The 24,150-nt window shown below is 40.0% G+C and overlaps 1 protein-coding gene across 7 annotated transcripts in view; it reads left to right on the forward strand.

The window, feature by feature from the left end:
- CREB5 (cAMP responsive element binding protein 5) overlaps positions 1–24,150 on the forward strand; it is a 257,025-nt gene that overhangs the window by 25,437 nt on the left and 207,438 nt on the right. For 4 of the 7 annotated variants that reach the window (XR_012579640.1, XM_074537848.1, XM_074537852.1 and 1 more), the window contains 2 exons: positions 17,533–17,604; positions 20,806–20,899. The exons of 1 other annotated variant lie outside the window; for it this stretch is intronic. Coding sequence is in view for 5 of the 6 variants with exons in the window: in XM_074537848.1 (XP_074393949.1) it covers positions 17,533–17,604; positions 20,806–20,899 (166 nt within the window). In the remaining variant the exon portion in view is untranslated. Of the gene's footprint in view, positions 1–8,915; positions 9,586–17,532; positions 17,605–20,805; positions 20,900–24,150 lie in introns of those variants that run through there. 2 more of the 7 variants (XM_074537861.1, XM_074537867.1) reach the window with 2 other exon arrangements.

Genomic DNA, 24,150 nt, shown 5'->3' on the forward strand with positions numbered 1-24,150 from the left:
GGATGATTGTACAAATCCACAAGAGCTCTGTCTCTATGCAAACCTTTTTCCCTGTCCCAGATTTGGCCTCTTTCTCGCTAAATAAATCCAAGGACAACTTTCTCTCTCTGTCATTCTTTCTGCAAAGATTGCTGCAGGGGTGCCCTTGGGGCTTGCAGGGTGTTACAGGGCTGAGGAATAGAGAGGGAAAGTTGCCTTAGAGGATGAGGTCAACCTACTGTAGCAACTGCCCCGGATGGAATCTTTTATAACTTGAAGAATTGAATTTAAAGGCCTCATTTTGCTAAATCTCCCAAAACAAATGGTCCAGCATTTGTATAATTTTTAAATCTGTACTTCTTCTCTCATTTGTAAAATCAGAAAAGATTTCTAAATGGCTCCGAGCAAGTCTCTGAGCTGTACAATTGCTCTCCTCCTGCTGCCTAGCTATATTTCTTCCCAGGGCTTCTGTGGGTTACTTTACTTAACAAATAGCTGCCTGTATAGGATACAAAATTTGGGCCTTAAAGAATAATTTGGTGGCAGCCAAATCATGAGGGTGGAAACAGAAATTAAGTTTTGAATTTGTTACAGTTCCCATCACAAGCTATATTGATATGATTATCATTTAAATATATTTAAAATAATTTCTGTATGCAATAGCATACAAGCTCAATTTCTATCTCTTACACACCTGTTATTTGAACACAGATGTACTGTGGGGAAAGAAGGATGAGAAAACATTACTTTTTTTCAGTGTCTTAGACATGCTTTGTGCTGGATTTGCCCCATAGCATGAGGTGCCACACCTTGCTTGGGGTCCTGCATCATGGTGTTTTTCCACCTGAGGAAGGTCTGCACCTCTCAGCTGGAGGGTTCTGGTGTCCTTAGGGAGGTCACCATGAGAGGGGGAAGCATTCCTTTCACATGGGATGGTGTAGGGCATTTCCCCTTGCTGATTCCAGCCAGGCCCATGGCCAGGTGGTGTCACTTGGATGGAGTGAGGAGATTGGAGCCAGCCATCTGCTCTGGTGACAGCAAAACTCGATCCAGTTGCGAAAGAAGTGACCTTTCTCGAACAGTTTCTGAACCCATGACTTTCTCCTTTATCAGTACTTTATGAATATGAATAGCACTCTTCAGACAGGCAGCCAGCATTATTCTAGCTCAGACATCTGGGGCAACACTCGATGTGGAAGAGTTGGTTTTTCTGACTGGCATCTGTGTGATGCCTGAATTAATCCTACAGTCTTCTTTCAAAGCTGGTAGCGAGAAATTGGCAATTCTAGCTCATGATTCCTCTCTTCCCAGTGGAGATGTCTGTATCAAGTGGATAGTGTTCATGTGCCTGTTTCTCTGTTGACTGTGGGGGAGGTCTGGAATGACTGACTGAGGTGGAGATGCTGAGGAATTGTAAAGCCAAAATCATTATGTGTGTGTCATACAAACCAGAAACCTCTCAGATGCGTGGGGTGGGCAGATTTCTGTCTGGAAGGGGCATATCCCCATCAGCTGACTTTGTGTTTAACTTCACCAAAGACGTGGCTGCTTAGCTCAAGAGCACTGTTGTGCTGATATTACTTCCACAATGTGAGCTGGTTATCTCTGCCCAGCTCTGCACTGTGCTGTGTAAACAGCCACATTCCCTCAGAGTCAGCTTTGGGTATTTTGTGTGGCACAGCATTAGCTCAGACATAACTTTTGAGGCCCCAGTAGATTTTGCATACCTGTAGCCATGTTATTAAGTTGAAGGTTTTGCTCTCCAGAGGGCAGGAGTTTTGTTGAAGAAGCACATAAGGACACTGGTGTTTGTTCTTATCCCCAAGTGGAAAATGCCTCCTTGCAGCCTGGCAGGAGACAGCTCTTCTGTAATGACTTTGATGTCATGAGATGCAGGCCTTATTTATCAACACACCTCTGGGAAACTATAGATCCCTACTGCCCCTTCATTCCCCCACAGTCAGTTCAATTTTACTTTAAGTAAATGAACTTTCAAAATAACTAGGGTTTATGGAAGAAGGTTCATGGAGCTGCGATAAAGCACTTCAGGCTGTAACTTACACTTGTTTCTGAGGCTTCACTTTTATTGCTTGAAAAAATTCTCATATGATCTCATTTTAGAATTGGGTACTTCAAAGGTTGTTCAATCCGTGTTCCTTCGAGGCTGCCTATGCAGCCCTATAATTTTTTCCCATGTTCTGTTCTTTTTTTTTTTTTTCCCTCCTTTCATCCTTATTAACTGGAAAACACCAAAGGGATTTTCACACACCAAAATGAGTAGCCTTGCAATATTGCAGCCATGCTGCTTTAAAAGTTACTGTAAAATCAGTCCATAGTGGATATGTGTTTGCACGTCCATGCTCTATTACTGAGTGCCTGAACTAGTCTGCTAACCAGAGTCTGTTATGGTAGATCTGCAGGCAGAACTGTTCTGGTAAAGCCTTCAAAATGGATTTGATTTAAATTAGAAATAATTGTTTTACCAAAAGTGTTTTATCACACAATTACAGCCTTCCATCAAAAAGCACAAGCTCTACAGGCTTTGTGAGAAGGGATGAAGGCAAGAAAGGATCTTTCCCGGCATATATGTAGTCTTGGTTTTTTTGCTTTCTCCTCCTTGCTCCCCAAATATGGAGTCATATTCAGTAGTGAAATGAACTTGACCTCTCTTGAAATGAGGTTGGACAGTTTGAGTCCCATGTTCTCTGGTTGGAAATTTTGATGGCCTCACTAATGTTGTTCTTTCAGCTCCTGCAAAACGGATTTCATTGTCAGTCACATCATGTGTGTGAACTGAAGAGCTGACCTGGAACTGTAAAATTCTCTAAAAACAGCACTAAGCATGAAACCCAAAAAATTCCAGAATTTTCCTTTGTGACAAAAACATCTTCTCCCAAATATTTTTTCACTGTGGTTTCAGTTTCTTTTCACTTTTCTTTTTCAGTAGGAAAATGTGAGAATGGGAATGAGATTGCCAGAGAAAGACATTAAGAAAAGAAGACATCAAATACTTTCATAAAAAAATGAACTACTTTCCTTAAGTTTCTTGTTAGTGTTAGAGACCAAAATGACAGACTTTTTTTTCTTCACTCTGACACTTACTTGCCAAAGTGATTAATTTCAGTTCTTGTACCTAAGATTGAAATCTATAGAGAAAAATGTAGAGTCTACTTAAAGAGCTAAGCATTAGTGCTGGAAGCAAGACAACCTGTGAATACTTCTCACAAACAATTGATTGAAATGAAATAAGCTTTCAATGTATTGATCTTTGTTCTTTTATGTTTGTTAGAGCTCAGATAACACAGTGGAATTTTTTCAGGTTAACTTCAAGTAGAAGATGCAGCCTGTATCTCCACATATGTTTTTTGTTATTTGTGAAGTGATACCAGAAGAGACCCTTGTATTTTAGATTGGTTAGTTAGCCCAGATGTTCATACATGATTAGAGATATTTTGCTCCTTCTTTTTTTACCATTGTCTGCATAAAGAAGGTAACTTTTTGGGTCTGCAGCCCAGCCAAGGAAACAAGAGATGTATTAGTGTAGTATCAAAGTGCCTTGGAGATGGAGCTTATTTTCTTTAAACACTGTCACAACAAAAGTTCATCATGCACTGTGTGCTGCAGGCAAATGCATGCTATGATGTAATATAAAACTGTATAAAATAAACTGTTATATATGTAAGTGTAAAATGAAGATCCAGGATCAGAGGCTTCTTCATTTCAGACCAGGGCAGTGCTTGAGAAAGGAGAATATGAGGGAGAAGGAGGCAAGTGTAGCTTACAAGTCTGTAAGAGGAGATGGATGGTAGTGCTGCGAAGGAGATTCATGATAGTCCTGCTTGTTCTTAATGCTCCCCAAATATTTTTTATTCAGAATTATGCAAAGAATTATATTATTTGGATGATCCAAACAAAATGTGTGTTAAACTTTTTTTTGCCTGTTTTGACACATGGGAAGATAATAGCACCTATTTATAATTGCTACTTACTGTCTTGAAAGAAATTCTAGCAGCATTAATATTCAAAAAGCTATTTGTGGCATTGATAAATGCAGAAGTATTAGTCAGTATCTGTAGTTGTCCATAAAAATAGCTCTCTCTGTGAAGAAAACTTAGCCTTACCTATGAAAATATTGGATAAGACGTCACATAAGATTATGACAACTAGAGTATATAGACTTAATGGCCTTCATATCATTAGCAAACACTTGGAAAGGAGTATCCTGCAGTAATATGGCTTTCTGAGAAAACTCCTGACTCCTCAGGTGACTGATTAGAGGCAGATGATATACTGAGATCTGTCAAGTGCTTAGGATCAAAGTGTCTTTCAAAAAGTACACTGCCTTTCGCAATACCGAAACCTGCATTTGTAATCCCTTTATTGGAGGCAGTCACTGATCCTGCTACCCTGTGAAATCTCTCTTTGCTGGGACACTGCCACCTCAATTATGCCTTTATTTTCTGATTATATAGCATAGGTACTTAGATCTAGGCAGTTGTACAAGTGTACAAGTTGTACAAGTGTACACAGATCTGGGCAGTTGGTCAGTTGGTAGAAGACATCTGTAGCATGTTTGCTTTACAGCCATGTAGATGGCAGCAGGCTTAGTGAATCTGTGTGCTCTTTGTTTTTAGTTTTTTTTTTTTGTGTAATGGATTATGCTATCTATATTATTAGGGTGTGAATGCTTACATTTGAATTACTTTCAAAATAAAGCTATGCTTTTCACTGTCCTGGTACAAATCTCAGTGATCTTCTGTTCTTGCAAGGAAGGGAAAAGGAATTATGTATTCATATACTTGCTAGACCTTCACAACATAATTTTATATATTAAATTCTCTTTTTAGAAACTGAGGCAATTATATGTTGAAATAGCTTTTTAAGTTTTTTTAAAATTCTATTTTAAGTTCTCATACAAAGTATTCGTTAGTCATAACTCTGCACCCTAGCTCAAAATGAGATAAATTATATTAATTAAAAATGTAAAAAGCCAGATCAGTCTATGCAGTCCATTCCCAAAATAATGATCTTGTAGTTAATCAGTACATTGTAACTATAAATATATATGTATTTATTTCCTGACTTTGCTACCAACTTTGCATGACTTGGGATAGCTCATGTAAGCTAGAATCTTCTAGATGAAACTACAGATAAAATAGATTTAAAACTTCTTGCAGTTAGTTGTGATTGCAAGCACCTTTCAGCTTTGCTAAAAAGAATTAAAATCAGTCTTTAAAAGTGTGTTCTTTAGCCTCTTGTCTATAATTTTGGCATAGTATTACATCTTCGTGTTAGAGAGACTACTGAGAAGAATGAACAAAATAATGTGTATGTGTCTGATTTTCCCTTATTTGCTTACTTTCAAAGATAAATATTCCCTAAAGGGATATAATTGGAAGAGGGTGTGTGCAGCAGGAGTTGAAAATGAAGCCTTTTAAAGTATTTCTGATTGGACACATAAAAACTGGAGGCCCTCAGTATCACTGCTTGCTCTTGAAAAGCTTAGCCAAGATTTTTTCCCAGAAGACCTACGGCCAGGATGGCTGAGGCTTGAAAGCTGTGTATTTACATAAGCACAAGTTACAAATCTGTGGTTTTTAGAGATGTTTGAATTTCACCACTTTACACTTGCAGTGCGTTGTAAGTTGCTGTTAGTAGTTCACAGGTTGTGAATGTACAGCCTACAGAGAATTACCCCTCACGTTGCCTCCTTCTTGTCAGGAAAAGCAGTAATTTTTTCATATGTGCCAGTTTTTAAGGTTCTTGTTTGTAGTTATGAATTGGTTACTGCCAGAAATTTGTGGCTAGTCGCTAATTGGGAGTAGCTTCATTTTGATATGCTGGCTCCTTCACTGAGGCAATAATCCATAGACCAAAAAGGCTGATTTTTAAAATGTGATACAGCAGTCTTCTGAGAAGGCTTCTGGAGACTTACATTGCTGAGGAGACTCACATTGCTGAGGAGACTCATATTGCTGACTTATATTGCACCCCTATAGGAGGAAAGGTCCCTTTGCACACTCTCACCTACCCCACAGACTTGCATGTCTGTGCACACAGACAAGCAGGGCCACTCCTGGGGTGCAGAACTCTCTCTCTACTCCTGGGAGGGTCTCCCATAGTCTGATGGACATTTGCTAATGAGGGGTGCTGTTCCAGCTGATTCTGGAAGGCAGACTCATCCCTGTGCCCAACCACTGGTAGCAGTTTGATTTGCAGTTGCTGCGTTAGTTGAGGACAGGGTGGCAGCCCATGTCAGATCTCCTCTTCTTGTCAAGTGTCAGTGGAGCAATGGCTGCATTTATGTCCCTTCTGAATCCCAAATCTCTCATTCCTTGAGGCAGGGCTAGAGGTCTGACTAGGCAGAATTCACAGGCTGTGTATAACCTGTCTGGGTTTGTTACAGAGCTGTGGAGCGCACCCAAGGGAACAGCAGCTGAGCAGCAGCCCCACAAGTGCTGAGGGCTGTGCTTCTGCTCTCCAGTGGAGACCACCAGAAAAGCTCTGTGTCAGGCACCAAGGGAGTCTCAGGGTGGGGACAGGATCCATCCCACCTCCCCAGCCAGGGAACAAAGCAGCCAGAGCAGCCCCAGCCATGGGCATTGGCGTGTCTCTGCTCATCCCGGAGCTCCTCTGAGGGGCTGATGTTTGAGCTGCTCTCTGGGTATGGAGAGGGAGGCAGACTTGTTTGTCTCACCTGCAGCAAGTGTATTTGCAGGACATTGTTAGCGCTGAGGCAGGAGCACCTCCAACCCTCAGGAATACTTCTGGAGTGTTCTTGCCCGAGGAGAGGGATCACCACTTTTGTGCTCAAAGAAAGCATATATTTGCAGAAAAGCCTTTGAAGACCTGGGTTGGCTTCCCATCAAAGTTAGCCCCTCTCCTGGGTCCAGACCTTTAATGGTTGAGAAGCTTGATCCAAGGGTTGTGGACACATCCAGGGCAGAGCAGGCAGCCAGAGCCTGGCTGGGGGGTCTGCAGGAGGGCGGGGGAGCAGCGCAAAATGGTCTGGGCTTTTTGTTTTGTTTTGGATGACTGCCAGGCAGTTTGTGGGCCACTCTGTTCCCTTCCCAAGTCAGGTACCTGAACTGCTGGGGCAGATGACCCTCAGCCTTCTCTCCCTCCCAAGGAGGTGCTGTCAGGGACTCCGCCACCAGCCTGTGTCATGTCAGGGGAAGAGGGGCTGCTCTGCTGAGCCTGTCAGCTCAGGGCACTGCTTGCTGCTCCTGGTGTTTTTGGTGCTGGGCCTTGGTAATGCCCGACTTCAGAGCCCTGGGAGCAGCTGTCCCTGCAGCACAGCATCGTTTGTTTGTGATGCCTGCATGAATGCCCTGTGACTGCTGATGGTGCCTCAGGTACTCCAGAAGACTGAGCCTAAAATACCTGCCCTGCCTCCCCCAAAAAGCTTTCATTAACTATTTTATAGTTCATAGTTCTAACTCATTTAATAAGCTGGAAGGCTCCAGTCTCACAAACAACTTCCATAAAGAGGTGGTTGTAAGGTGTAAGGAGACCACAACTTATGGGGACAACCTTTTTAGCATGGGCTGTTGCAATAGGACAAGGGTTAGTGGTTTTAAACTGAAGGAGGATCAATCTGGAGTAGGTATAAGGGAGAATTTTTTTACAATGAGGATGATTAAATACTGGAACAGGTTGCCCAGAGAGGTGGTGAATGCCCCATCCCTGGAAATATTCAAGGCCAGTTTGGAGGGCTCTGATCTAGTGGAAGATGTCCCTGCTTATTGCAGGGGGTTGCACTAGATGACCTTTAGATATACTTTTTGACTCAAAATATTATATGAATCTATGAAAATATAAACTCTTGTTGTAATGTCCGCAGCTTCTTTGAGTGTATTTTTTTTCCTGGGTTATTAGTTCAAGCAAACACTTGCTTACTGCTTTATTTGTGTTCTGCCCTTTCAAAGTCCAAATACACTGTGTTTATTCAATGCAATGGATGATTTGGAAGCAGCTTTTTAACCCAGTCTCAGAACTCAGACCCTCTTATTTTTATGAAGGTATTTCAACAGCAAGATGATTCCATATTTGATTTCCTAAAAACATATGGACAAGCCTGAATCCAAATAAAACTTACTGAAATTAGGTTGTTACACTGCTCTTAGTAAAACTAGTTATAGGACTGGTGAGAGACGTGTCTGAAGATGAAGTGTGTGTATTTGAGGATGTGAGCAACTTCACACACACATTGTTTAAAGTGTTGCAAATCAGCCTGCCCGTGATTTGTCAGGGCTGAAAAGAACAGTTTTCAGTTTTTAGTGTCTAAAACTCTCTAGTGCTGAGTACTGCCTGAGGGGACCTGTGGGCTGCTAGTGCTCTCAGCAGAGATTTGTTGCCCCAGAGGATTTTATCTTATAGCCAGGAAAAGTGAACACTGAAGGTTTGATTTAGGATGGTTTTTTTTCATCATTTTGCAGAGTTTTTCCCAACTAAAAAAAATTATTTAAAAATGGCAATTAAAAATTGGTGGAAGTTAATAATTAATGGCTTGTAGCTGGTTTATTAATAGCCTCATTTTTCTATGTAATGAAAATCTTAAACTGTCTTGTATTTTAACTATAAAGCAAAAAAAAAAAAAAGGAGTAAAAAAGAGAGTGGTCCAAGTTTAAAATTATTTAAAACCTACAGAATTACAGAGTTTTATTCATAAAATGTAAAAGCTTGTTTTCAGAGTTCTGGCTTAGGCATTATTTTATATAATAAAATATGGAAGGAAAATTTGGGCTGGCAGAATTTTCAAAGCTTGTGTTAAAGCCCCTAACTGCTTCTGGTATGAAAGTCAGCTAAGCAGCCTTGTGTTGTTGTTTCCCCCAGGATATCTTTAATGCTTTCTTTTTTTTCTTCCTTCCCTTTGGAAATCCAAGTGTTTATTTGCATGCAAGTTGGGTGAATTCTTTTATCTATTTGTGTATCATAAACCAAAGCAATTAGCATACTGCAGTTACAGTACACTTAAAAACCAAAACACCCCTACAAAAACCTTCAGTCAATATTATTCCTGGAGGGAGAACTCTTAATTAAATTGTATGCAAACTACAACAATAGGCAGAGTTGTTTGGTGTTTAATAATAACTCTTTGGGTCAGGGGGAAGATTGAAAAAGTAAGTGTAGCAGAGAGCTTTGCATGCCATTAACCCAAGGATAGAAATGAGGTCAGCCTTTGAAGGGACAGACAACACGCTTATCTGCCAGCATTGGAAAGTCCCAAAAGATTAGGTTATTTGCCAGATGTTGATGGGAGTTCATCATTGACACCCTCTGCTTCGTGGGCTTCATCTCTCACCACAGTTGCAGTTGCCTTTTCTGCCCCTTGCAGGCTTCCTGGAGATCTTCTCCAGTACATAATGCATGTTTTTTTTCCTTGAAGTATGTTTTTTTTTTTCTTTCATAGCAATAGGCATGGTGAACCATCTTAACTTGTGAAGCTGATCTGAAGGCTCATTGTTTTTCTTTCATACACCCACGATAATCCTCTTGGCATAGGAGCCATGGACGTGAAGCACAGTGACTGCCACAGCTCTGGGAATGGGGCTATGTTTGTGAAGAGATTTGTAGAAGACAGACTACTCACCTCACTTAATATTGGTAACCTTTTGAAAATTAATGAGAATTGGGGCAGACTTTCTCATAGGCTAAGAATTTTCTGTTGTTTTTTATCCCTTTGCCTGAAAAATAACTAAATGCAGTTCTAAGCAGGCCATTATTATATTATTAGCAACTTTGTAATTAATCAAATATCACACTGAAGTGTATTTAAGTGTATAATCCACTAAAAAGTGGTAGTGAGGGAGAGTGGGTGCTATCAGATCCGTGTTAGTAATGACTGTATGAACCTGGAATGGCGTTCTCTGCATGCACCTTCTCCTTTAAATCTTTCAAGAGTTTGGTAGTAAATATTGATTTCAGCTAATGGTGGTTTTAACTTTGTGCACATGCTTTGCCCCAAGGGACTCTGTCACGTACAGGGAGAAGCCAAGACTTGCTCATAAAGAACAGAGTAAATATGTTTTTCCTTTAAAATGCTGGATATTAGTGGTGGCTTCTTGAAGCAAGATTCCTGCCACTTGTGTTACTGCAGTTGTTTTGCAGTACTGCAGAACAATTTGGGAGATGGACAGTGACCTAAATAAGGACTATATTGTCATCATGTACATCTGGAACATTATATTGTACACTGTATTATCACAATGCATCTGGTAAAAGAAGCCTCAGTGTAAAAGCTTTTAAAATAGTGCAGAGTCCTTTTGTAGCACACCATTTAAAGCACTTGACGCTTTCAATCTGGCTCTAACATAGCCCATCCTTCCCTCCCTTTCCTTCCTCTATTCCCTTTCCTCCCTTTATTCCCTTTCCTCCTTTTTCTCCCTTTCCTCTTTCTTCCCTTTCCTCCCTTTCTTCCCATTTCCTCCCTTCCTTTTCCTCCCTTCTGTCACTTCTTCCCCTTCCTTCTTCTGCTTTTCCCAATTTCCCCCCCTCTTTTCCTCCTCTTCCCCTCTCCTTTTTTTCCTCCATCCTTCCTTTCTTCCTTCCTTCCCTCCCTTTCAAGACCCTCATATCTAACTTAATCTTCTGACATGAGCACTTCAGTTAAATGTCTGATGATACAGGACAATGACAGTATTTGTTCATTATTTGTTCATGTTGAGATAAACTTGACATTCAGATGCTGTTTGACTATCCACGGACACTTGATGTTCTCCCTAATCTTTGTCAAGTCCACAGACACAGATACTGATTTTACTTCAGTAGGTTGAATTTCCAACACAGGAAAGCAGAAATATTGCATGTAGGGAAAATGGAGAAGTGCTCTGTTGGTGTGTGAAAAGCTTTTGTTTAATAGAGCCTTTTCCTTACCTTGGTACAGCCTGTGCTTCTGCCTGTTCTGTTAAGCCAACCTCAGTGCTGTCAGCGAGGTTCCATTCTGGTCTCATGTGGTTTCAGACTTGTAACCAGGGACAGCAGGTATTAGGGTTATTCTGCAAATGCCATCAGTGGGGGACAGTTGCAGAACTACAAGCCTGGGCCATTTTCAGGTTAGGCTGGCCCTGTTTGGCCAATCACAGAGTGCAAAATAACCACATTATTCCTCAAAGTGTTTTTCCAGAGTTGAAGTAATAGCCATCTTGCCCTATAAAGATCTTATTTCTCCTATAGAATATTTCTATGCTGAGATAACTTTCATGAACAGTTTTCAAACAGGCTAGTGGTTTTTTTTGTTTTGTTTTTTTTTTTTGGTATTTTAATTTTAAAGTCACTTTTCACCTCTGTTCTCCTATTATTTCCATTTTTGTCTTCTGTGGCCTGTGCTTAGTAATTCTGCAGCCATTTCTGTAAAACAGCAAATCCATTTGCACTATAGCAAGTGAATCCGTGATCGTTTTCCTTTAGTGAAATGGGGAGTCCAAGGAATGTAATTTTTTAGACTCGTGCATTTCCACTAGACTAGAGAGACTGATCATCCAGTGCAGAGGACAAACTGTGCCCTCTACCAAGTACTTGCATGGGTGATACACAGTGCTGGGCTTTCACACTGCTGCTACGTGGGAAGGCAGTAGGTCATCTGCTTTCTATTTTGAGTTTCTTTTTCAGAGGTATCCTTTTACTCCACTCCTCTTCCTCAGCCCAGTCCTCAGTGGTGTGCAGTCCTTCCACTGTCTTTCTTTTATCCATTTCCACTGGAGTCTTCTTGCCTCCAGTTCCCTTGTGGTTCTTTCTCCCTGTATTTCCCCCCCTCCTAAATTCTGGAGTTTTCCAACATTCATTCTTGTTCTATTTTGAAATATGCTATATTTGCCCCATATTATTTTAGTTATCCCCAGTTATGCTCTTTCTTGAGAAGAAAGCAGCTCTACATAAGCAGAGGAAAGTCGGGAAGCAGCTATTTGGCTTTTTTTGATAATAGAAACAGTGGGTTTTAGTGGACAAATGCTGAGTTAGGGGACCAAACTTGGCTGATTTGAAAGTAAATGCATGTACCTGTAAGAGACAGAAGGGACAAAACTCTGGACTGCTGGGGAGCCTTCCCAGCACTGAGTTTTGTTCAGGCAGGCAATAAATAAACCGTGTGGCCATTTAGAAAGAACTAGGGTGTTCAGAAGCATGAAAAAATAATCTTTTTGATACTCCTTTTGCAAATGATCCTGGAGGGTGCCAGTGGCTAGTGACTTCACAGATGCCAGCCACGGGGAAAGGACGAAGGAAGGCTGCTTGCTGTTGAGGCAATTCACACATCAACTGCTTTTTGAGAGCACTCGGCTCTGCCTGAAGATTTATGGGCCTCTCTTCCTTTAAAATAAATGAGTAAAGGACCAAGCTGAGTGTTTTTCCACACATAAATGTCATAAATGCAATCCCAAAAACTTCACTGGAGCACCAGCAAGGGCTCAAGCCCCAGCTCAAATGTGCATCGTATTAAAGTCCTTCTTGGGGACTCCAGACACAAATTGCTTTCCAACATCCAGAACCATTTGGAAATGCTTTAATCCTGAAACCGGGGGGTTTCTAATGGAAATGCTGACAGACCCTTCGTTGTAGCAGCTGAAGCAGGCAGGGCTGTGATAATGAGCCTGTATGCCTGCATGTGGAAAGCGTGATGCTAGCTCAGAAAACAAGCACTTCCACTGAAAAGCCCACGCTGAGAAAAACCACCGTGCACCGTTCCAGCACAATGCTGCTTCAAATTGGCTTTGCTCAAGCAAGTATGCATTGGGAACAACTATGGGCATTAACCCTGCGTGTATTACACTTCCAAAACCAACAAGTCTTAATAGCATTTCTAATAACGCTCTAATTATCTATAAATAGCACAGTATTGAATAGCCATGACTAGCAATTTAAAATGCTGCATACACACTGATGGGGTTCTTTGCTATTCACAAGTGCAGTATGACCATGTCTCCTCTCACTTTTTAAACATTGTGCCCGTGACCCTAAAAAACAGGTGATGCTTCATTTGTTGCTCATGTCTCTGCATGGCTCTGTTAGCGCTAGAGACCGTGTGCTGTGTACCTGTACTTGGAAATCTCGGTGACCTTGGTCACAGCAGCCTGAAGAAAGCTGTCTTGCAAGCATGAACCCAGGTGATTAATTTCAACAAACAGGTTGCTTATAAGAATGTAATTACTCACTTGTGCAAATGGCAGGATGGGTGCACTGACCTGCATTAGACACATTGTAGTGTACACCTCCCCATCGGTTCTTTTTCCTCTGTTAATCAGAGGCCTGAAAACCCTGCAACATTTAGACAGCTTGAGGTTGAAGGCTGAAATGTCACTTTTAAAAGAGGGTTAAAAAGGTCACGCAGCTGCAAATAATAATAGCCCAATGAAAATCAGATTCTTACTGCAGCCTACTTCAAGAATAACATTGAAACAGGAAACAAGCCTGCTTGATGTTTTTACCAGTATGGCAGTAAGATTACTGCTGAGTTTAAAAAGAGGGAGAGAGAGACAGAAAGGAGCATGCTTTCTTGATCTTAGATATAAGAAAAGTTTTTCTGGTTCAGAAAAGATGATCCTGGGGCTCTGCAAAATCTCCTTGAGGAGCCTGAGGACATGGGGTACTTCCCTGTGCCTGCTGCTGAGAGGAGATGTAGTTTGTTGCTGTGTTCTGAGAGTGGTTTAGTTTCTTCTGTTTGCTTTTTTTTTTCTTTGTTATGTTCTTGCATTCCTCACTGTGGGCTTCAGTTTTATTAATTTAAAAAAAAACTTTTTAGAAGACTCATGCAAAAATCAAGAAAAAAAATCTTGACTTGCTGCAGGACTTACTTGTTTCTCTACCATGTGCCATAGGTTGGAGAAGCCTTTCTCTTGTATTTTTATTTATTTCTTTTTATAATTAGAGTACCTTAACTTCTCCTGAGCAAAGTGATATTTCAGGAGAATGGCAGGCTACAACAGCATAGCAGATTTCCTCACTTACACATTCTGCCAATAAGGCTCTTTACGTGGTCACAATAGGGCAATAAATGCTGACAGATGTTGTTAACATGTCTATTAAAATTCAGCCCCCTTTTCTGCTGGATTATACACTCATGGCTATTGTTAATAATATCAGAACTAATGCTGACATATTGATAATAGTGTTCGCTTTTATTTATAATCCTTGACTGTTTCTTCAAAAAAGTCACAAAGTTGCAATAAATTAAGCTATTGATAACAGAAGCAAAAAATTCAGACTGGAGCAATTTTTTAACTTTACAGTCATCATAGATTAGTCTGATATTCTTCATGTGCATTAATTGCAGTGGTTATTAGTAGTACTACAAGAGTTGCATGAGTGTAACTTGAATTTTTAAGATCCCAAAGGCTAATAAGCACCTTAATTTAGATGGAAAGGCTGCTGTGATATATTTTTATTAGGTGAAGTGGAAATGTTGCCATTGGTTGTGTTATTTCCTTCCTTCACCTGCACACAGTGTGGGAAAAGAAGACGTGGATTGTGTGGCCCAGCAACACACGTGAGACACGTGAGGAGAAGTGTGTGCCAGAGGCTGTGTGCAGCTGTCTGGGTGAAGGATGGGAGATGCCTGCCTGCATCCAGAGCAGGGTGCCATGCAAGCCGTGCTGTGCACAGCCAGAGCAGCTCTGCTGTTGAGAGTCTCCATCCTGTGCAAACCTGGGCTGAGGCACGGTGGTGCCGGTGCGTCCGCAGCTTTTGCACAATTCAGTGGGATTGAGGAGGTTCATGCAGGAGGTTCAACACACAGCCCAGAATTTCAGCTGCTTGTTTCTGGTCAACATTCAAGCACAGCACTGGAATTATTGCCATATGATAACCAAGCACCAGACATTTGCAAAAAGTGTAGGCAGCAGGCAGCTTCTTCCACTCATTTACTGTTGTAAGAGAGTCAGTGGCACCACAGCCTCAACTGCAGTGATTGCACCACACGCAAACACCAATTCTGCATGGTGCAATTTGTCTTGAGGGCACTGCACCACCTGGTAACACGTTGTACAGGTCAAGTTCTGCTAGACAGCACTTGGAGTGCAGGTGATACAGCCATTCTGGATTATTGCTCCTTTTATGTTTAGTGTCTGCAAAGAATGATTCTCATGGAAATAAGCAGTTGCTTAAACATTTGGGAAAAACAATTTGATGTTGAATCTGATGCATTTTCCAGGTACTCAGAGTAAACAACAAGTCCATGTCTTCTTATAGTTGATTTCCTGGAGCTGAACCCTGCATTCAGGACTCTAGTCCTCATCTAGTGTGTTATTCTGCTGCTTAGTATATGCATATCTACTAGATAACCTTGAGAATAATTTAATTGTTATAAGAGCATGCACTGATGGATTCAGGGACTAAAGGTCAAACTCAGGGTGGGGAGGGAAGTCTTAGAGTTGCAATACTCAATAAGAAATCAAACTCCAAATAATTCCTGGTAATGTTTTGAAATTCACTTGGACGCTTGGGACCAGAATTGTAACTATCTTGTTTTCTTAAACTGAGTCTCATCTGTTGTTTTGCTATTGAAAATGCTGTTGTCACTGTCCCCTGAGGAGGGGAAAAAGGGGGTAACAGAAATCTCTGGCAGTGCTTCAGTTGCAGGAGCAATTGAGATATTAAATAAAGCTTTTCATTATCCATGCGTAGCTTCCTTTTTTTTTCTTTTCTTTCTGTGTAAAGGAAAAAGTTGTCTTTAGGAAAGACAACATGCCTGGGGTCACATCCCATAAATAGAGGTGGATTTAAAAATCTAACTTAGCTGGAGGTTCTGATTTTGTTTTTTGCGGGGGTTTGTTTTTCTAGTCAGTTATCTCTCTGCTGCTTGTTTCTTTCAGACAGGATAGTGTAATTCAGAGTATTTTTATGGCTTCATCTCTGAAGAGCTTGTCTATGCACAGTCTGGAACTGAAATAACTGAAATTAGAAGTAATTTAACACCTTAAGTTATTTTAGTATGCGAATATACTCTTTCATTTCTGATTATGAGTATCCTATTTCAGTTTAACATAGCTGTAAGTTAAATCAAAACAGGATATGAATAATCTTAAAGGAGTAAATTAGGTACAATTTTAGTTATTTCAGTTCTAGCCTTGTGTGGATACATAAGTTATGCCTGAGTTAGGGTCTTTCTTGACACTTTATTGTATCATAAATCATTTGTCTCAGGCCAGATGTTGGTAGAGATGCCCATATCGGGAAGATCATTTGATGCTTTTTATCAACTTTTGGGAGAAGTGTCCTTGTGGAGGTTGAAGGGCAAATGAAAGTAGAAATCCTTCACTTCTGGATTCTGCTTCTAGGAGTCAGTAGAGTCAGATAGAGTGGAGTTTCTTATGTCACAATTAGGAAAATATACTGTCAGGCTAATGTCTACCAGAAAGAAGTTTAATTAAAAAGAAAATGTTATCATCCAGTGAAAATAATTGCTGCAAGTATGGGTCTGGCTGATGTACAGGTTAATGGTGAATTGTTCTCTCAACTGTAAGCATGATAAAGATACTCCTGATGACAGGAAAAATGAACTGTAGTTTGAAAAAAATTCAGTGGGTTTGAGCAATTTTACCACCTGTCCCTCTGCAGATTTTTGCAGTCATAAAATCAAATTCTGCTTCTCCACCAAGATATTTCTCTTTGGGTCATGAAAAAAATTACCCAATCATCACCCAGGTATTTTTCTAAAAGAGGCTGTGGTGAGGTTGTTTTAAGGGATTTCAGGGAATCTCTAAACATAAGTAATCTACTTTCAGATGAGTCAGCCACTACATTCTAGCTGGTAAAAACAGTTGTTCCAACAGGCTGAAAACATTTTCCAAATAAATGACTTACTTATTTTACTCCCTAGAGTTTTACTAAAATTTAATTTTTTTTTTTTTGCTCAGGGACACTGGTCTAGTATTGACTCAAATTCAGGTGCATAACTTCATTCACACTTTGCCTTTATTTAAGACTTGGGAGCTTTCCCCCAGGGTTTAGTTCAAGGTTACAGGACTGGAACTGCTACATGGAAGCGCAGTTTGAGATAAAACTTCACTGCTGAAACTCCTGAGGCTCTAGTTGACCTTTTAAAGGATGGGGATGCCCAGTTATGTTGTGTGCATGGAGAGCATGGATGTAATGTATTTAAGTTATTAATATCAGACAGTATGGATGCAGAACTTCAAAAAGTGGGCTCTTTCTCAGAAGTAACCTAGACGTCTGGTTTTAATGTTGTTCAGCAGGAACTGAAGGAGGAAAGGTAAAAACCTTTAATTCAAGATATTTCTGAGAAGACACGGTCTTATCTAATAACAACACTGAACATATGCTATTTTTTGAGGCAGATTTATGCTGTGAAAGCTGAACTTTATTTCTTTCTTAACAGTAAATTGATGCTCAGGAAGGAGCAATAAGAACTTAGACTCTAGAGAGCCTGCTGAATATTAGCAAAATTAGTACTCTGAGTGTGAAAACTTTGTTCTGATGTGTTTGCAGAGTTTGAAACAAAAGCACAAACTGCTGTTTCTGTATGTTGCATGCATGTGTGAAGTTTAGAACGTATATATTCATAGGTTCCCTTTCTTTCCCCCTTCCCCTTTTAACATGTAGATTTATGAGGAATCAAAGATGAACTTGGAGCAGGAGAGGCCTTTTGTCTGCAGTGCCCCAGGCTGCTCACAGGTGAGTGGAGTCAGCGGTGATATTAATTGAGTCCTCAGCACTAGCTCTGGCTTGTATAATGCCTCCTGATATATTAACACATGTCTAATAATAATATGTGTGTCAGGGGTTTTTCGTGTAGGTTTTTTTTTAAGACCTGCTTCCCCTCAATTCTCTCCTTTCCCACAAGACATTATTGCAAAATATTTCAAGCAAATACAGCAGCCAGTCAAAAGTGAGATGGTACAAGTGCTCCTCAAGCTGCTTCTCTGACTTTTCTCATCCCAAAGCCTCATGTTTCAAGACATGTATTGCAGATTCCTTTAGGGACTATCAAGAGAGGACACATTAGGCAGGACACATTTATCTGTCTTGTGCTGAGATGTATGATGGAATATACTATGTTGCTGTTAGAAGGCCCTAACCCTCCTGCGGTTTTCTTTCTATTTTAAATATTTAAATACAATGATATCTTATTAGCTGATTATTTATTTATTTATTTATTTATTTTTAGTCTTTAAGACATCTTCCTACTAAATATTTTCTGTGGAAAATGCAGCCTGTAGAGAAATTTTTCCCCAGGGTGTGCATTTGGGATTCCTGTCCTTTTGACTGGTGCTCTGCCATATGTCTCCAAGGGCAAAACCTGACTTGTAACATTAGATGTTTAATGAGCTTAAAAAAAACCCCTGAAGTGACAAGGATTTACCTGCTGAGATTTGAACTGGGGTGTGTGTGGTTTTTTCAGTGATTTTGCAGTGGTGAGGGAAGTTCCCCCACATGCAGCGATGAGGGAAGTTCCATGTGTGGCACTTCTGACCCTAATTTGTTTTAGTAACAAGAGTTTGTGAGTAAAATCTTTAGACAAGGTCATCTTTTGGGCTTTTGCCATGGGCTTTCTGTGTGCATCCATGACACATGATACAGCTTACCCATTTTCCAGAGTCCTCCTCTCTTAATTAGTGAACCTTTCCCTGTTTCAGCTGTGTGTTGGGAGTTTTCAGCTGGGTAAGATATTTACAACTCTTCAGGTTCTTCTGGAAGAGGGGTGGGTGACTGTTAATGAAGTGTAGGTGTTGATTTTGCCAAGAGCTGAAATAAGGAGAGGCAGAAGCCTTCAGTCCAGTTAACAACTGGCTGAGTGGCTTTGCTGTTTCACTAAGTGGGAGTTTTTCCATGGGAGGCAGAGTGCATCTTTTGGGTTATCCCTCAGGCTGAGAATATGTCCCTTTAGATTTCCACATGCAGAGTTAAACTTTCACCATTCTGTCACAGAGGTAGAATAAAAGTATCTGAGTTTAACTGTGATGTTTATTTACCTTTTTGATGAAACTAAATTCCACTGAAATCAGTGGACTTGAGTGTCTTCTTGTCAACTCTTAATTAGTTTCCTCAGTGGAGGAGAAGCTGATCCAGACAAGCTCTTTTAGGTGTTCAGAGAGCAACTTTGGTTCCATGCTATTACAATTTGGAAAGATGAACAATGTAGATGTAAATTCCATTTTAAAAAACATTTAACTTCCCATTCTCCAACATGACCCCTGTTTGTAATAAATGAGGACTTGACACAAGTGCCTAATGCAGAGCTGCTGTCCAGCTAAGCTGGCTGAGGCTTCTCTCTTGGCCCCTGCAGATGTGTGCTGAGGCTGATGGAGTCAACCTTCTGCACGAGGAAGAAAGCAGACTTAGAGAAAAGACAGAGAAATCTGGGCTGGAGGAACAGTTTCTCCTCTCTTGCCTCACACCGTGTTTAAGCTGGCTGATTTCATCATTAAGAGAGACCGTGGCATCCATGAAGGAAAATCCATTTTCAGGAGAAATAAATGTGGGGGTTTTTTCACCCCCTTCATGATTTCATTGAGCAAAGTCTTTCTCAGATATTCCCCTTGTTCTTAACATAAATTCCCAATGCTGCATTTCTTCCAGATGAGTAAGCAGTGAACCAGGATTTCACAGTGAGAAAAAGGTCTTTGCTTTGGGATTTCTTTCTTTTCCAATTTTTTTTTCCTTTTTTTTCCCCCAGAGAATTAAATTCCATTATTTATGCTGCTTTGTCTATGGGTTAAGAGAGATTCTCAGAAGGTGTAACATATGGCAATTATTTATACTTTAGCCACAAGCAAAGTCACTTAGCCAAGAGTATACTGTGTTGAAACCATTAGGTCCCTTTAGCTCTTTTGTTGCCATTGTTTTTTGTCTCCTATGTACCTGTTGCTTTAAAGAGCTGCTTTTAATTTCTTTTTTTTCCCTCAAGCCTTGGTGATACTACTTTTGGCTTTTGGTAGTCCTGAAATAACCCAGCTGAAACCTCTCAGTAGCAAAGTTCTGTGTATGCACATTGTGGTGAAGGAAACTTCACAGAACCATTCTGCTGTTTGAGCCCAAATGTGCAAGTGCTTGAGAGTTTATTCAAGCTTGTCTGTTCTTTGTTTTGTTCCAAAGAAGTTATTTCTTGTATAAGTCTGTAATCAGATTGTAGAACAAACTTAGCACACTGATTAGTTTCTTACAAAAAACATCTCTCCACCTTCTCTGCTTGATAAAGGAGAATAATTTGATTTAGTATCATAAAGGGTCATAACTAGCTGCTATAAAACTGTGCACCATTTAATTGCCACTTCAAATCAAGTGAAAGTATCAGATATTTTCAAAATTAAAGAAGTGTTTTGCCTGAATACTTTTGGATAGAAAAAAAGCTGGCTTATTTAGTTATTTTTATAGCTGTTCATCAGATATATGTTGCAGAAAGACACAAAAGCAGAAAAATCCAGTAAAGTGATTTAAGATTTGCCTCATTACTTAGCATTTGCCGTGGGCTAAGAGCATACAGAACAGCAGCTATTGCAGATGCTCAGGCACGTGGTGACTTGTGAGGCTGTGGTAGCTGCAGTGGGTGTCTGAGACCCTTAGAATCCAAAACTTGGACTGTAATTTTTTCCAAGCAGTTGCACGACACTTTATGGTTTGTCACCCCAGAGAGCACGGCAGCAAATGTGTTTCTAAGTCAAGTGCAGCTATTTGTTACTCATACTCACTTGTATTTTCAAATATTCTGTTTCCTGTGCCATTTGGACACATTTCTAGCTGGATAAATTTCTTTCCGTCTCTCATTTTTGAAATTCTGTCCAATGCCAAAAGTTTATTAGAGAATTAAATTCTTCTTTTTTTTCTTTTTTTTTTTTTTTCTCTCTTCCTCTCTCTCTTTCTGTGTTTGCCTGACAGCGTTTTCCAACAGAGGATCATCTGATGATTCACAGGCACAAACATGAAATGACTTTGAAGTTTCCTTCAATAAAAACAGATAATATGTTATCAGGTAAGAAGACATGAATTCAAGAGTCGAGATAACTATTCAGATGATGTTGAAAGCATGACTCCTATTGGAAAGCTACTGGCAAAATGACTCCAAGATTGGTTTTAAAAAGCCCCAGCTCCAATTAAATAACAAGGAGAGGTAGATTGAGCTAGAATGCATATATTTGAATAAAAAGACAGTTGCCGTTCTTCTGCCTTCATACAAGTTTGCCATGAGAGGGAAAGAAATCGCTGAACCTCAGGCATGCTGGCAGCTCTGTCATTGATTTCCAGTGAAATACAGGCACTTAAGTGTGTGGCACTTGGGAGCCCAGCAGTGAGAGTGTTAATGAAGTGCATTGTTGTGGAAGAATTGCTATTTAGGCTGGACAGACTCCCTTCAGCACCTGGAAGAGGCCACATTGTGTGAGCCACCTGTGTGGTGACACAGGAAGTGCCCCCTGTAAATAGCCATAACCAGAAAGGTGAACAAGTGGGTGATATCCAGTGCTCCTTCCCCATCTCTCTCTGCACCTCCCCCTTCATAGACAGGGTTATTTGGTATTAGGTACAATTGCACCCTATAATTTCTTGAGTAGTATATTTCTTATGTAGTCTTTCTGTACTCTTGTCTGTGTAACCACATATCAATGGCTTGCTGGCCTTCAGCCAGTGTTGGGTAAAGTGAAGCTAGCCCTTCATTTTACTTCTTTCCTCTCCTATTCCCTTTCCAATTGTTTATTCTTTGGGCTGTAGTATTGGACTATTTAGAATAGTATCTCTAGACTTTTTCTGTTTTAAAGTAATGGTAGAAGACCCCCTCTGTGATGAAAATGTATGTGTGGATGTTCAGTAGTGTTTGATATTTGTCTTTTGGAATGGGCTTTTTCAAGATAAATTGTGCCATTTCAGATGCAAATGTATATTTATTAAAGGGACTCCAGCAGACTAACTATTTTCTGGTTAAACTGTTTCCATTTTTATGAAAATCATAATGAAGTAACAATGGCTTGCAAATATTTAGGTCTTTTTTTGTTTGGGTTTTTTTTTGTTGGGACTTTGGGCACCAATGAAAAGTTGGACAGCCTTTTTCCCAAAAAGAATTAATTTTGCTTTTAATTTTAAAATTCCATAGAGGACTAAGTTTAGAAAGAAACAGTACACAGCATTTTGAAGACTAGGTCTTGTAAAGTGCCTGAATGCCAGCTATGCCCACAGAATCCTGTATTTGCAAGCACAAATGAAGAAAAGCTGCTTTTGCATTTGGCTGTGTCCTTTGGCAGTGAAACTGTTCGAAGACATCTGTGCTGTGGGCACATTCACCCTGTGCAAGTGCTGGCTTTTGTTAAAACTTTCTGTTTGGCAAGACTTTTGTTCGAGTGCAGTTTCTAAGGAATCTATTCTGCCATCAGGAATCCCCTGAGCAGAGCAGCCCCATTTGTGTTTGGTAACTCCTGTGATTTAGCCATCCTGCTCCTTGCAATGGGTTGCCTTCCTAAGCAAAAACAATGTCTGTCTTCCAGCACCACCACTGGTACTGGGCCCCCTAAACCTGCAGTTAGCCATACTAATGTGTACATACTAATGTGGAATTTTCTGGCCAGAAAGACTCCGAGATTGCTTCTAAGGGATGTATTCTTTGAGGTTTGTTTATGATGATCCTGTGTAGTAGTGAAAGGGTAAAAAGACACACGTGTTCCCAAGGACTGTGGCCAATGTTCCTGCCCATAAAGCCCTGGCAAATTGGGCTGGTTTATTGATTCCTCTTTTTGTGTTTGTTTGCTGAATTTGTTTGGCATTTTGCAGTCCTTACTCAGGAAGCATCATAGATCATCTACTCTCTGCAGGAAGACATTGAAAAATAGTTGTTTCATTACCCACTGAAACCCCGGGGAAATCTAAATACCTTAAAGTTTAAGATGTTTTATTCTTAGATTTCAGAATGAAAAATTAATGATAAATGGAGAAAAGAGACATACTTTTTTCTTAGACATTTGTCTTCATGTCTTCCTTGTTTTTGCATTTTTGCTTATGTGACTTTTTATAAAAAAATGTTCCTGTCATCAGTAGGTTCAAAGAATTGCAGCAGCAATTGCCCTGTAACAAGCCAGGTGCAGTGTTAGTTTTCCCCCCTCCTCTTTCTCCTAAGCTGCTTAGAAGTCAGACTTCCTATTTTTTTTTTCCTGTATGTTTTATAATATATTTTAATTTGTTGTGTGTGATCCATTTATTATTAATAATTAGTCATGAAAAATAGCACATTGTATGCTTTCAGTAGACATTAGAATTATTTACCCTGTTCACAAAGGTAGCTTAATCCACAGTCTGGGTTCACTATAATATCAGTAATATTTAACACACATTAAAAATGTTTTCTATAAACTGTTCCTGCAAGTAGGCACTGAAACTGTTGGTTTTGTAAAAGACATCTTAGAAACTAAGCAAAATATGACTTGGGAAGAAGAAACTTGTTTTATGTGTGAAATCTGTGTTTGGATCTGAAATATAAGCTTCTAAGGGAGAGGTAAAATTATGCTATATGTGAAGTTATATGTTGTTATGTAGGTGGGGTCAGTGTCTAATAAACAATGGTGCATTACCTGATTGCAGCAATTGGTGCTGTGCTGGTTTATCAGGTATGTCTTTCCAGGTTTATCAACTAGCTTCACTATGTTTTCTGCCATTGTTTTCATGCTGGCTTAAGAACAGGTTATATTAAATCTGTTCAACCAATCTCTTGAACCAATTCAGAAACTCCAGATACCCATGTACACCAAACTGCTTTCTGTTCTCTGACTGTATAAATGTAAGGAAAATCCACTAGAATCATTGCACTAAAATGCAAGTGATAGTTTTGTTGCACAACTTGACAAGAAAATTCTGTCTTTTAGAATGAATGTTATTTGTTCCTCTTTGTTGTATGTATTTTATTTTTGTTTGTTGGAAAGTCTGGTTAAGAATATGGATAGGGAGTAATTGGTGTTTTCCATTTCTTCTCCATCTTTCCAGCTAAAAAAGAGCTGTTTGAGATATCACAGGATATCTTATGTAAGTTTTGCATGCTAGTCACCCCTGCAGGCAACTTTATAGTTAAATTGACTGAAATAGATATCAGCTCTTTGCTGTTGTAGAGAGTGAACAGTGTTTGCATTGCTTTGAAACTCTACATTGTGTTGTGTGACAAAGCTTTTGTGTTTAAACACCAAAATATTAATGTCTGTAGAATAGATTGCTTCCTCCAGGGAAATAATAAAAGCCCTGTGGGACAGAACT

Source organism: Zonotrichia albicollis, chromosome 1 (assembly GCF_047830755.1).
Source record: "Zonotrichia albicollis isolate bZonAlb1 chromosome 1, bZonAlb1.hap1, whole genome shotgun sequence".
Classification (NCBI taxonomy): Eukaryota; Metazoa; Chordata; class Aves; order Passeriformes; family Passerellidae; genus Zonotrichia; species Zonotrichia albicollis.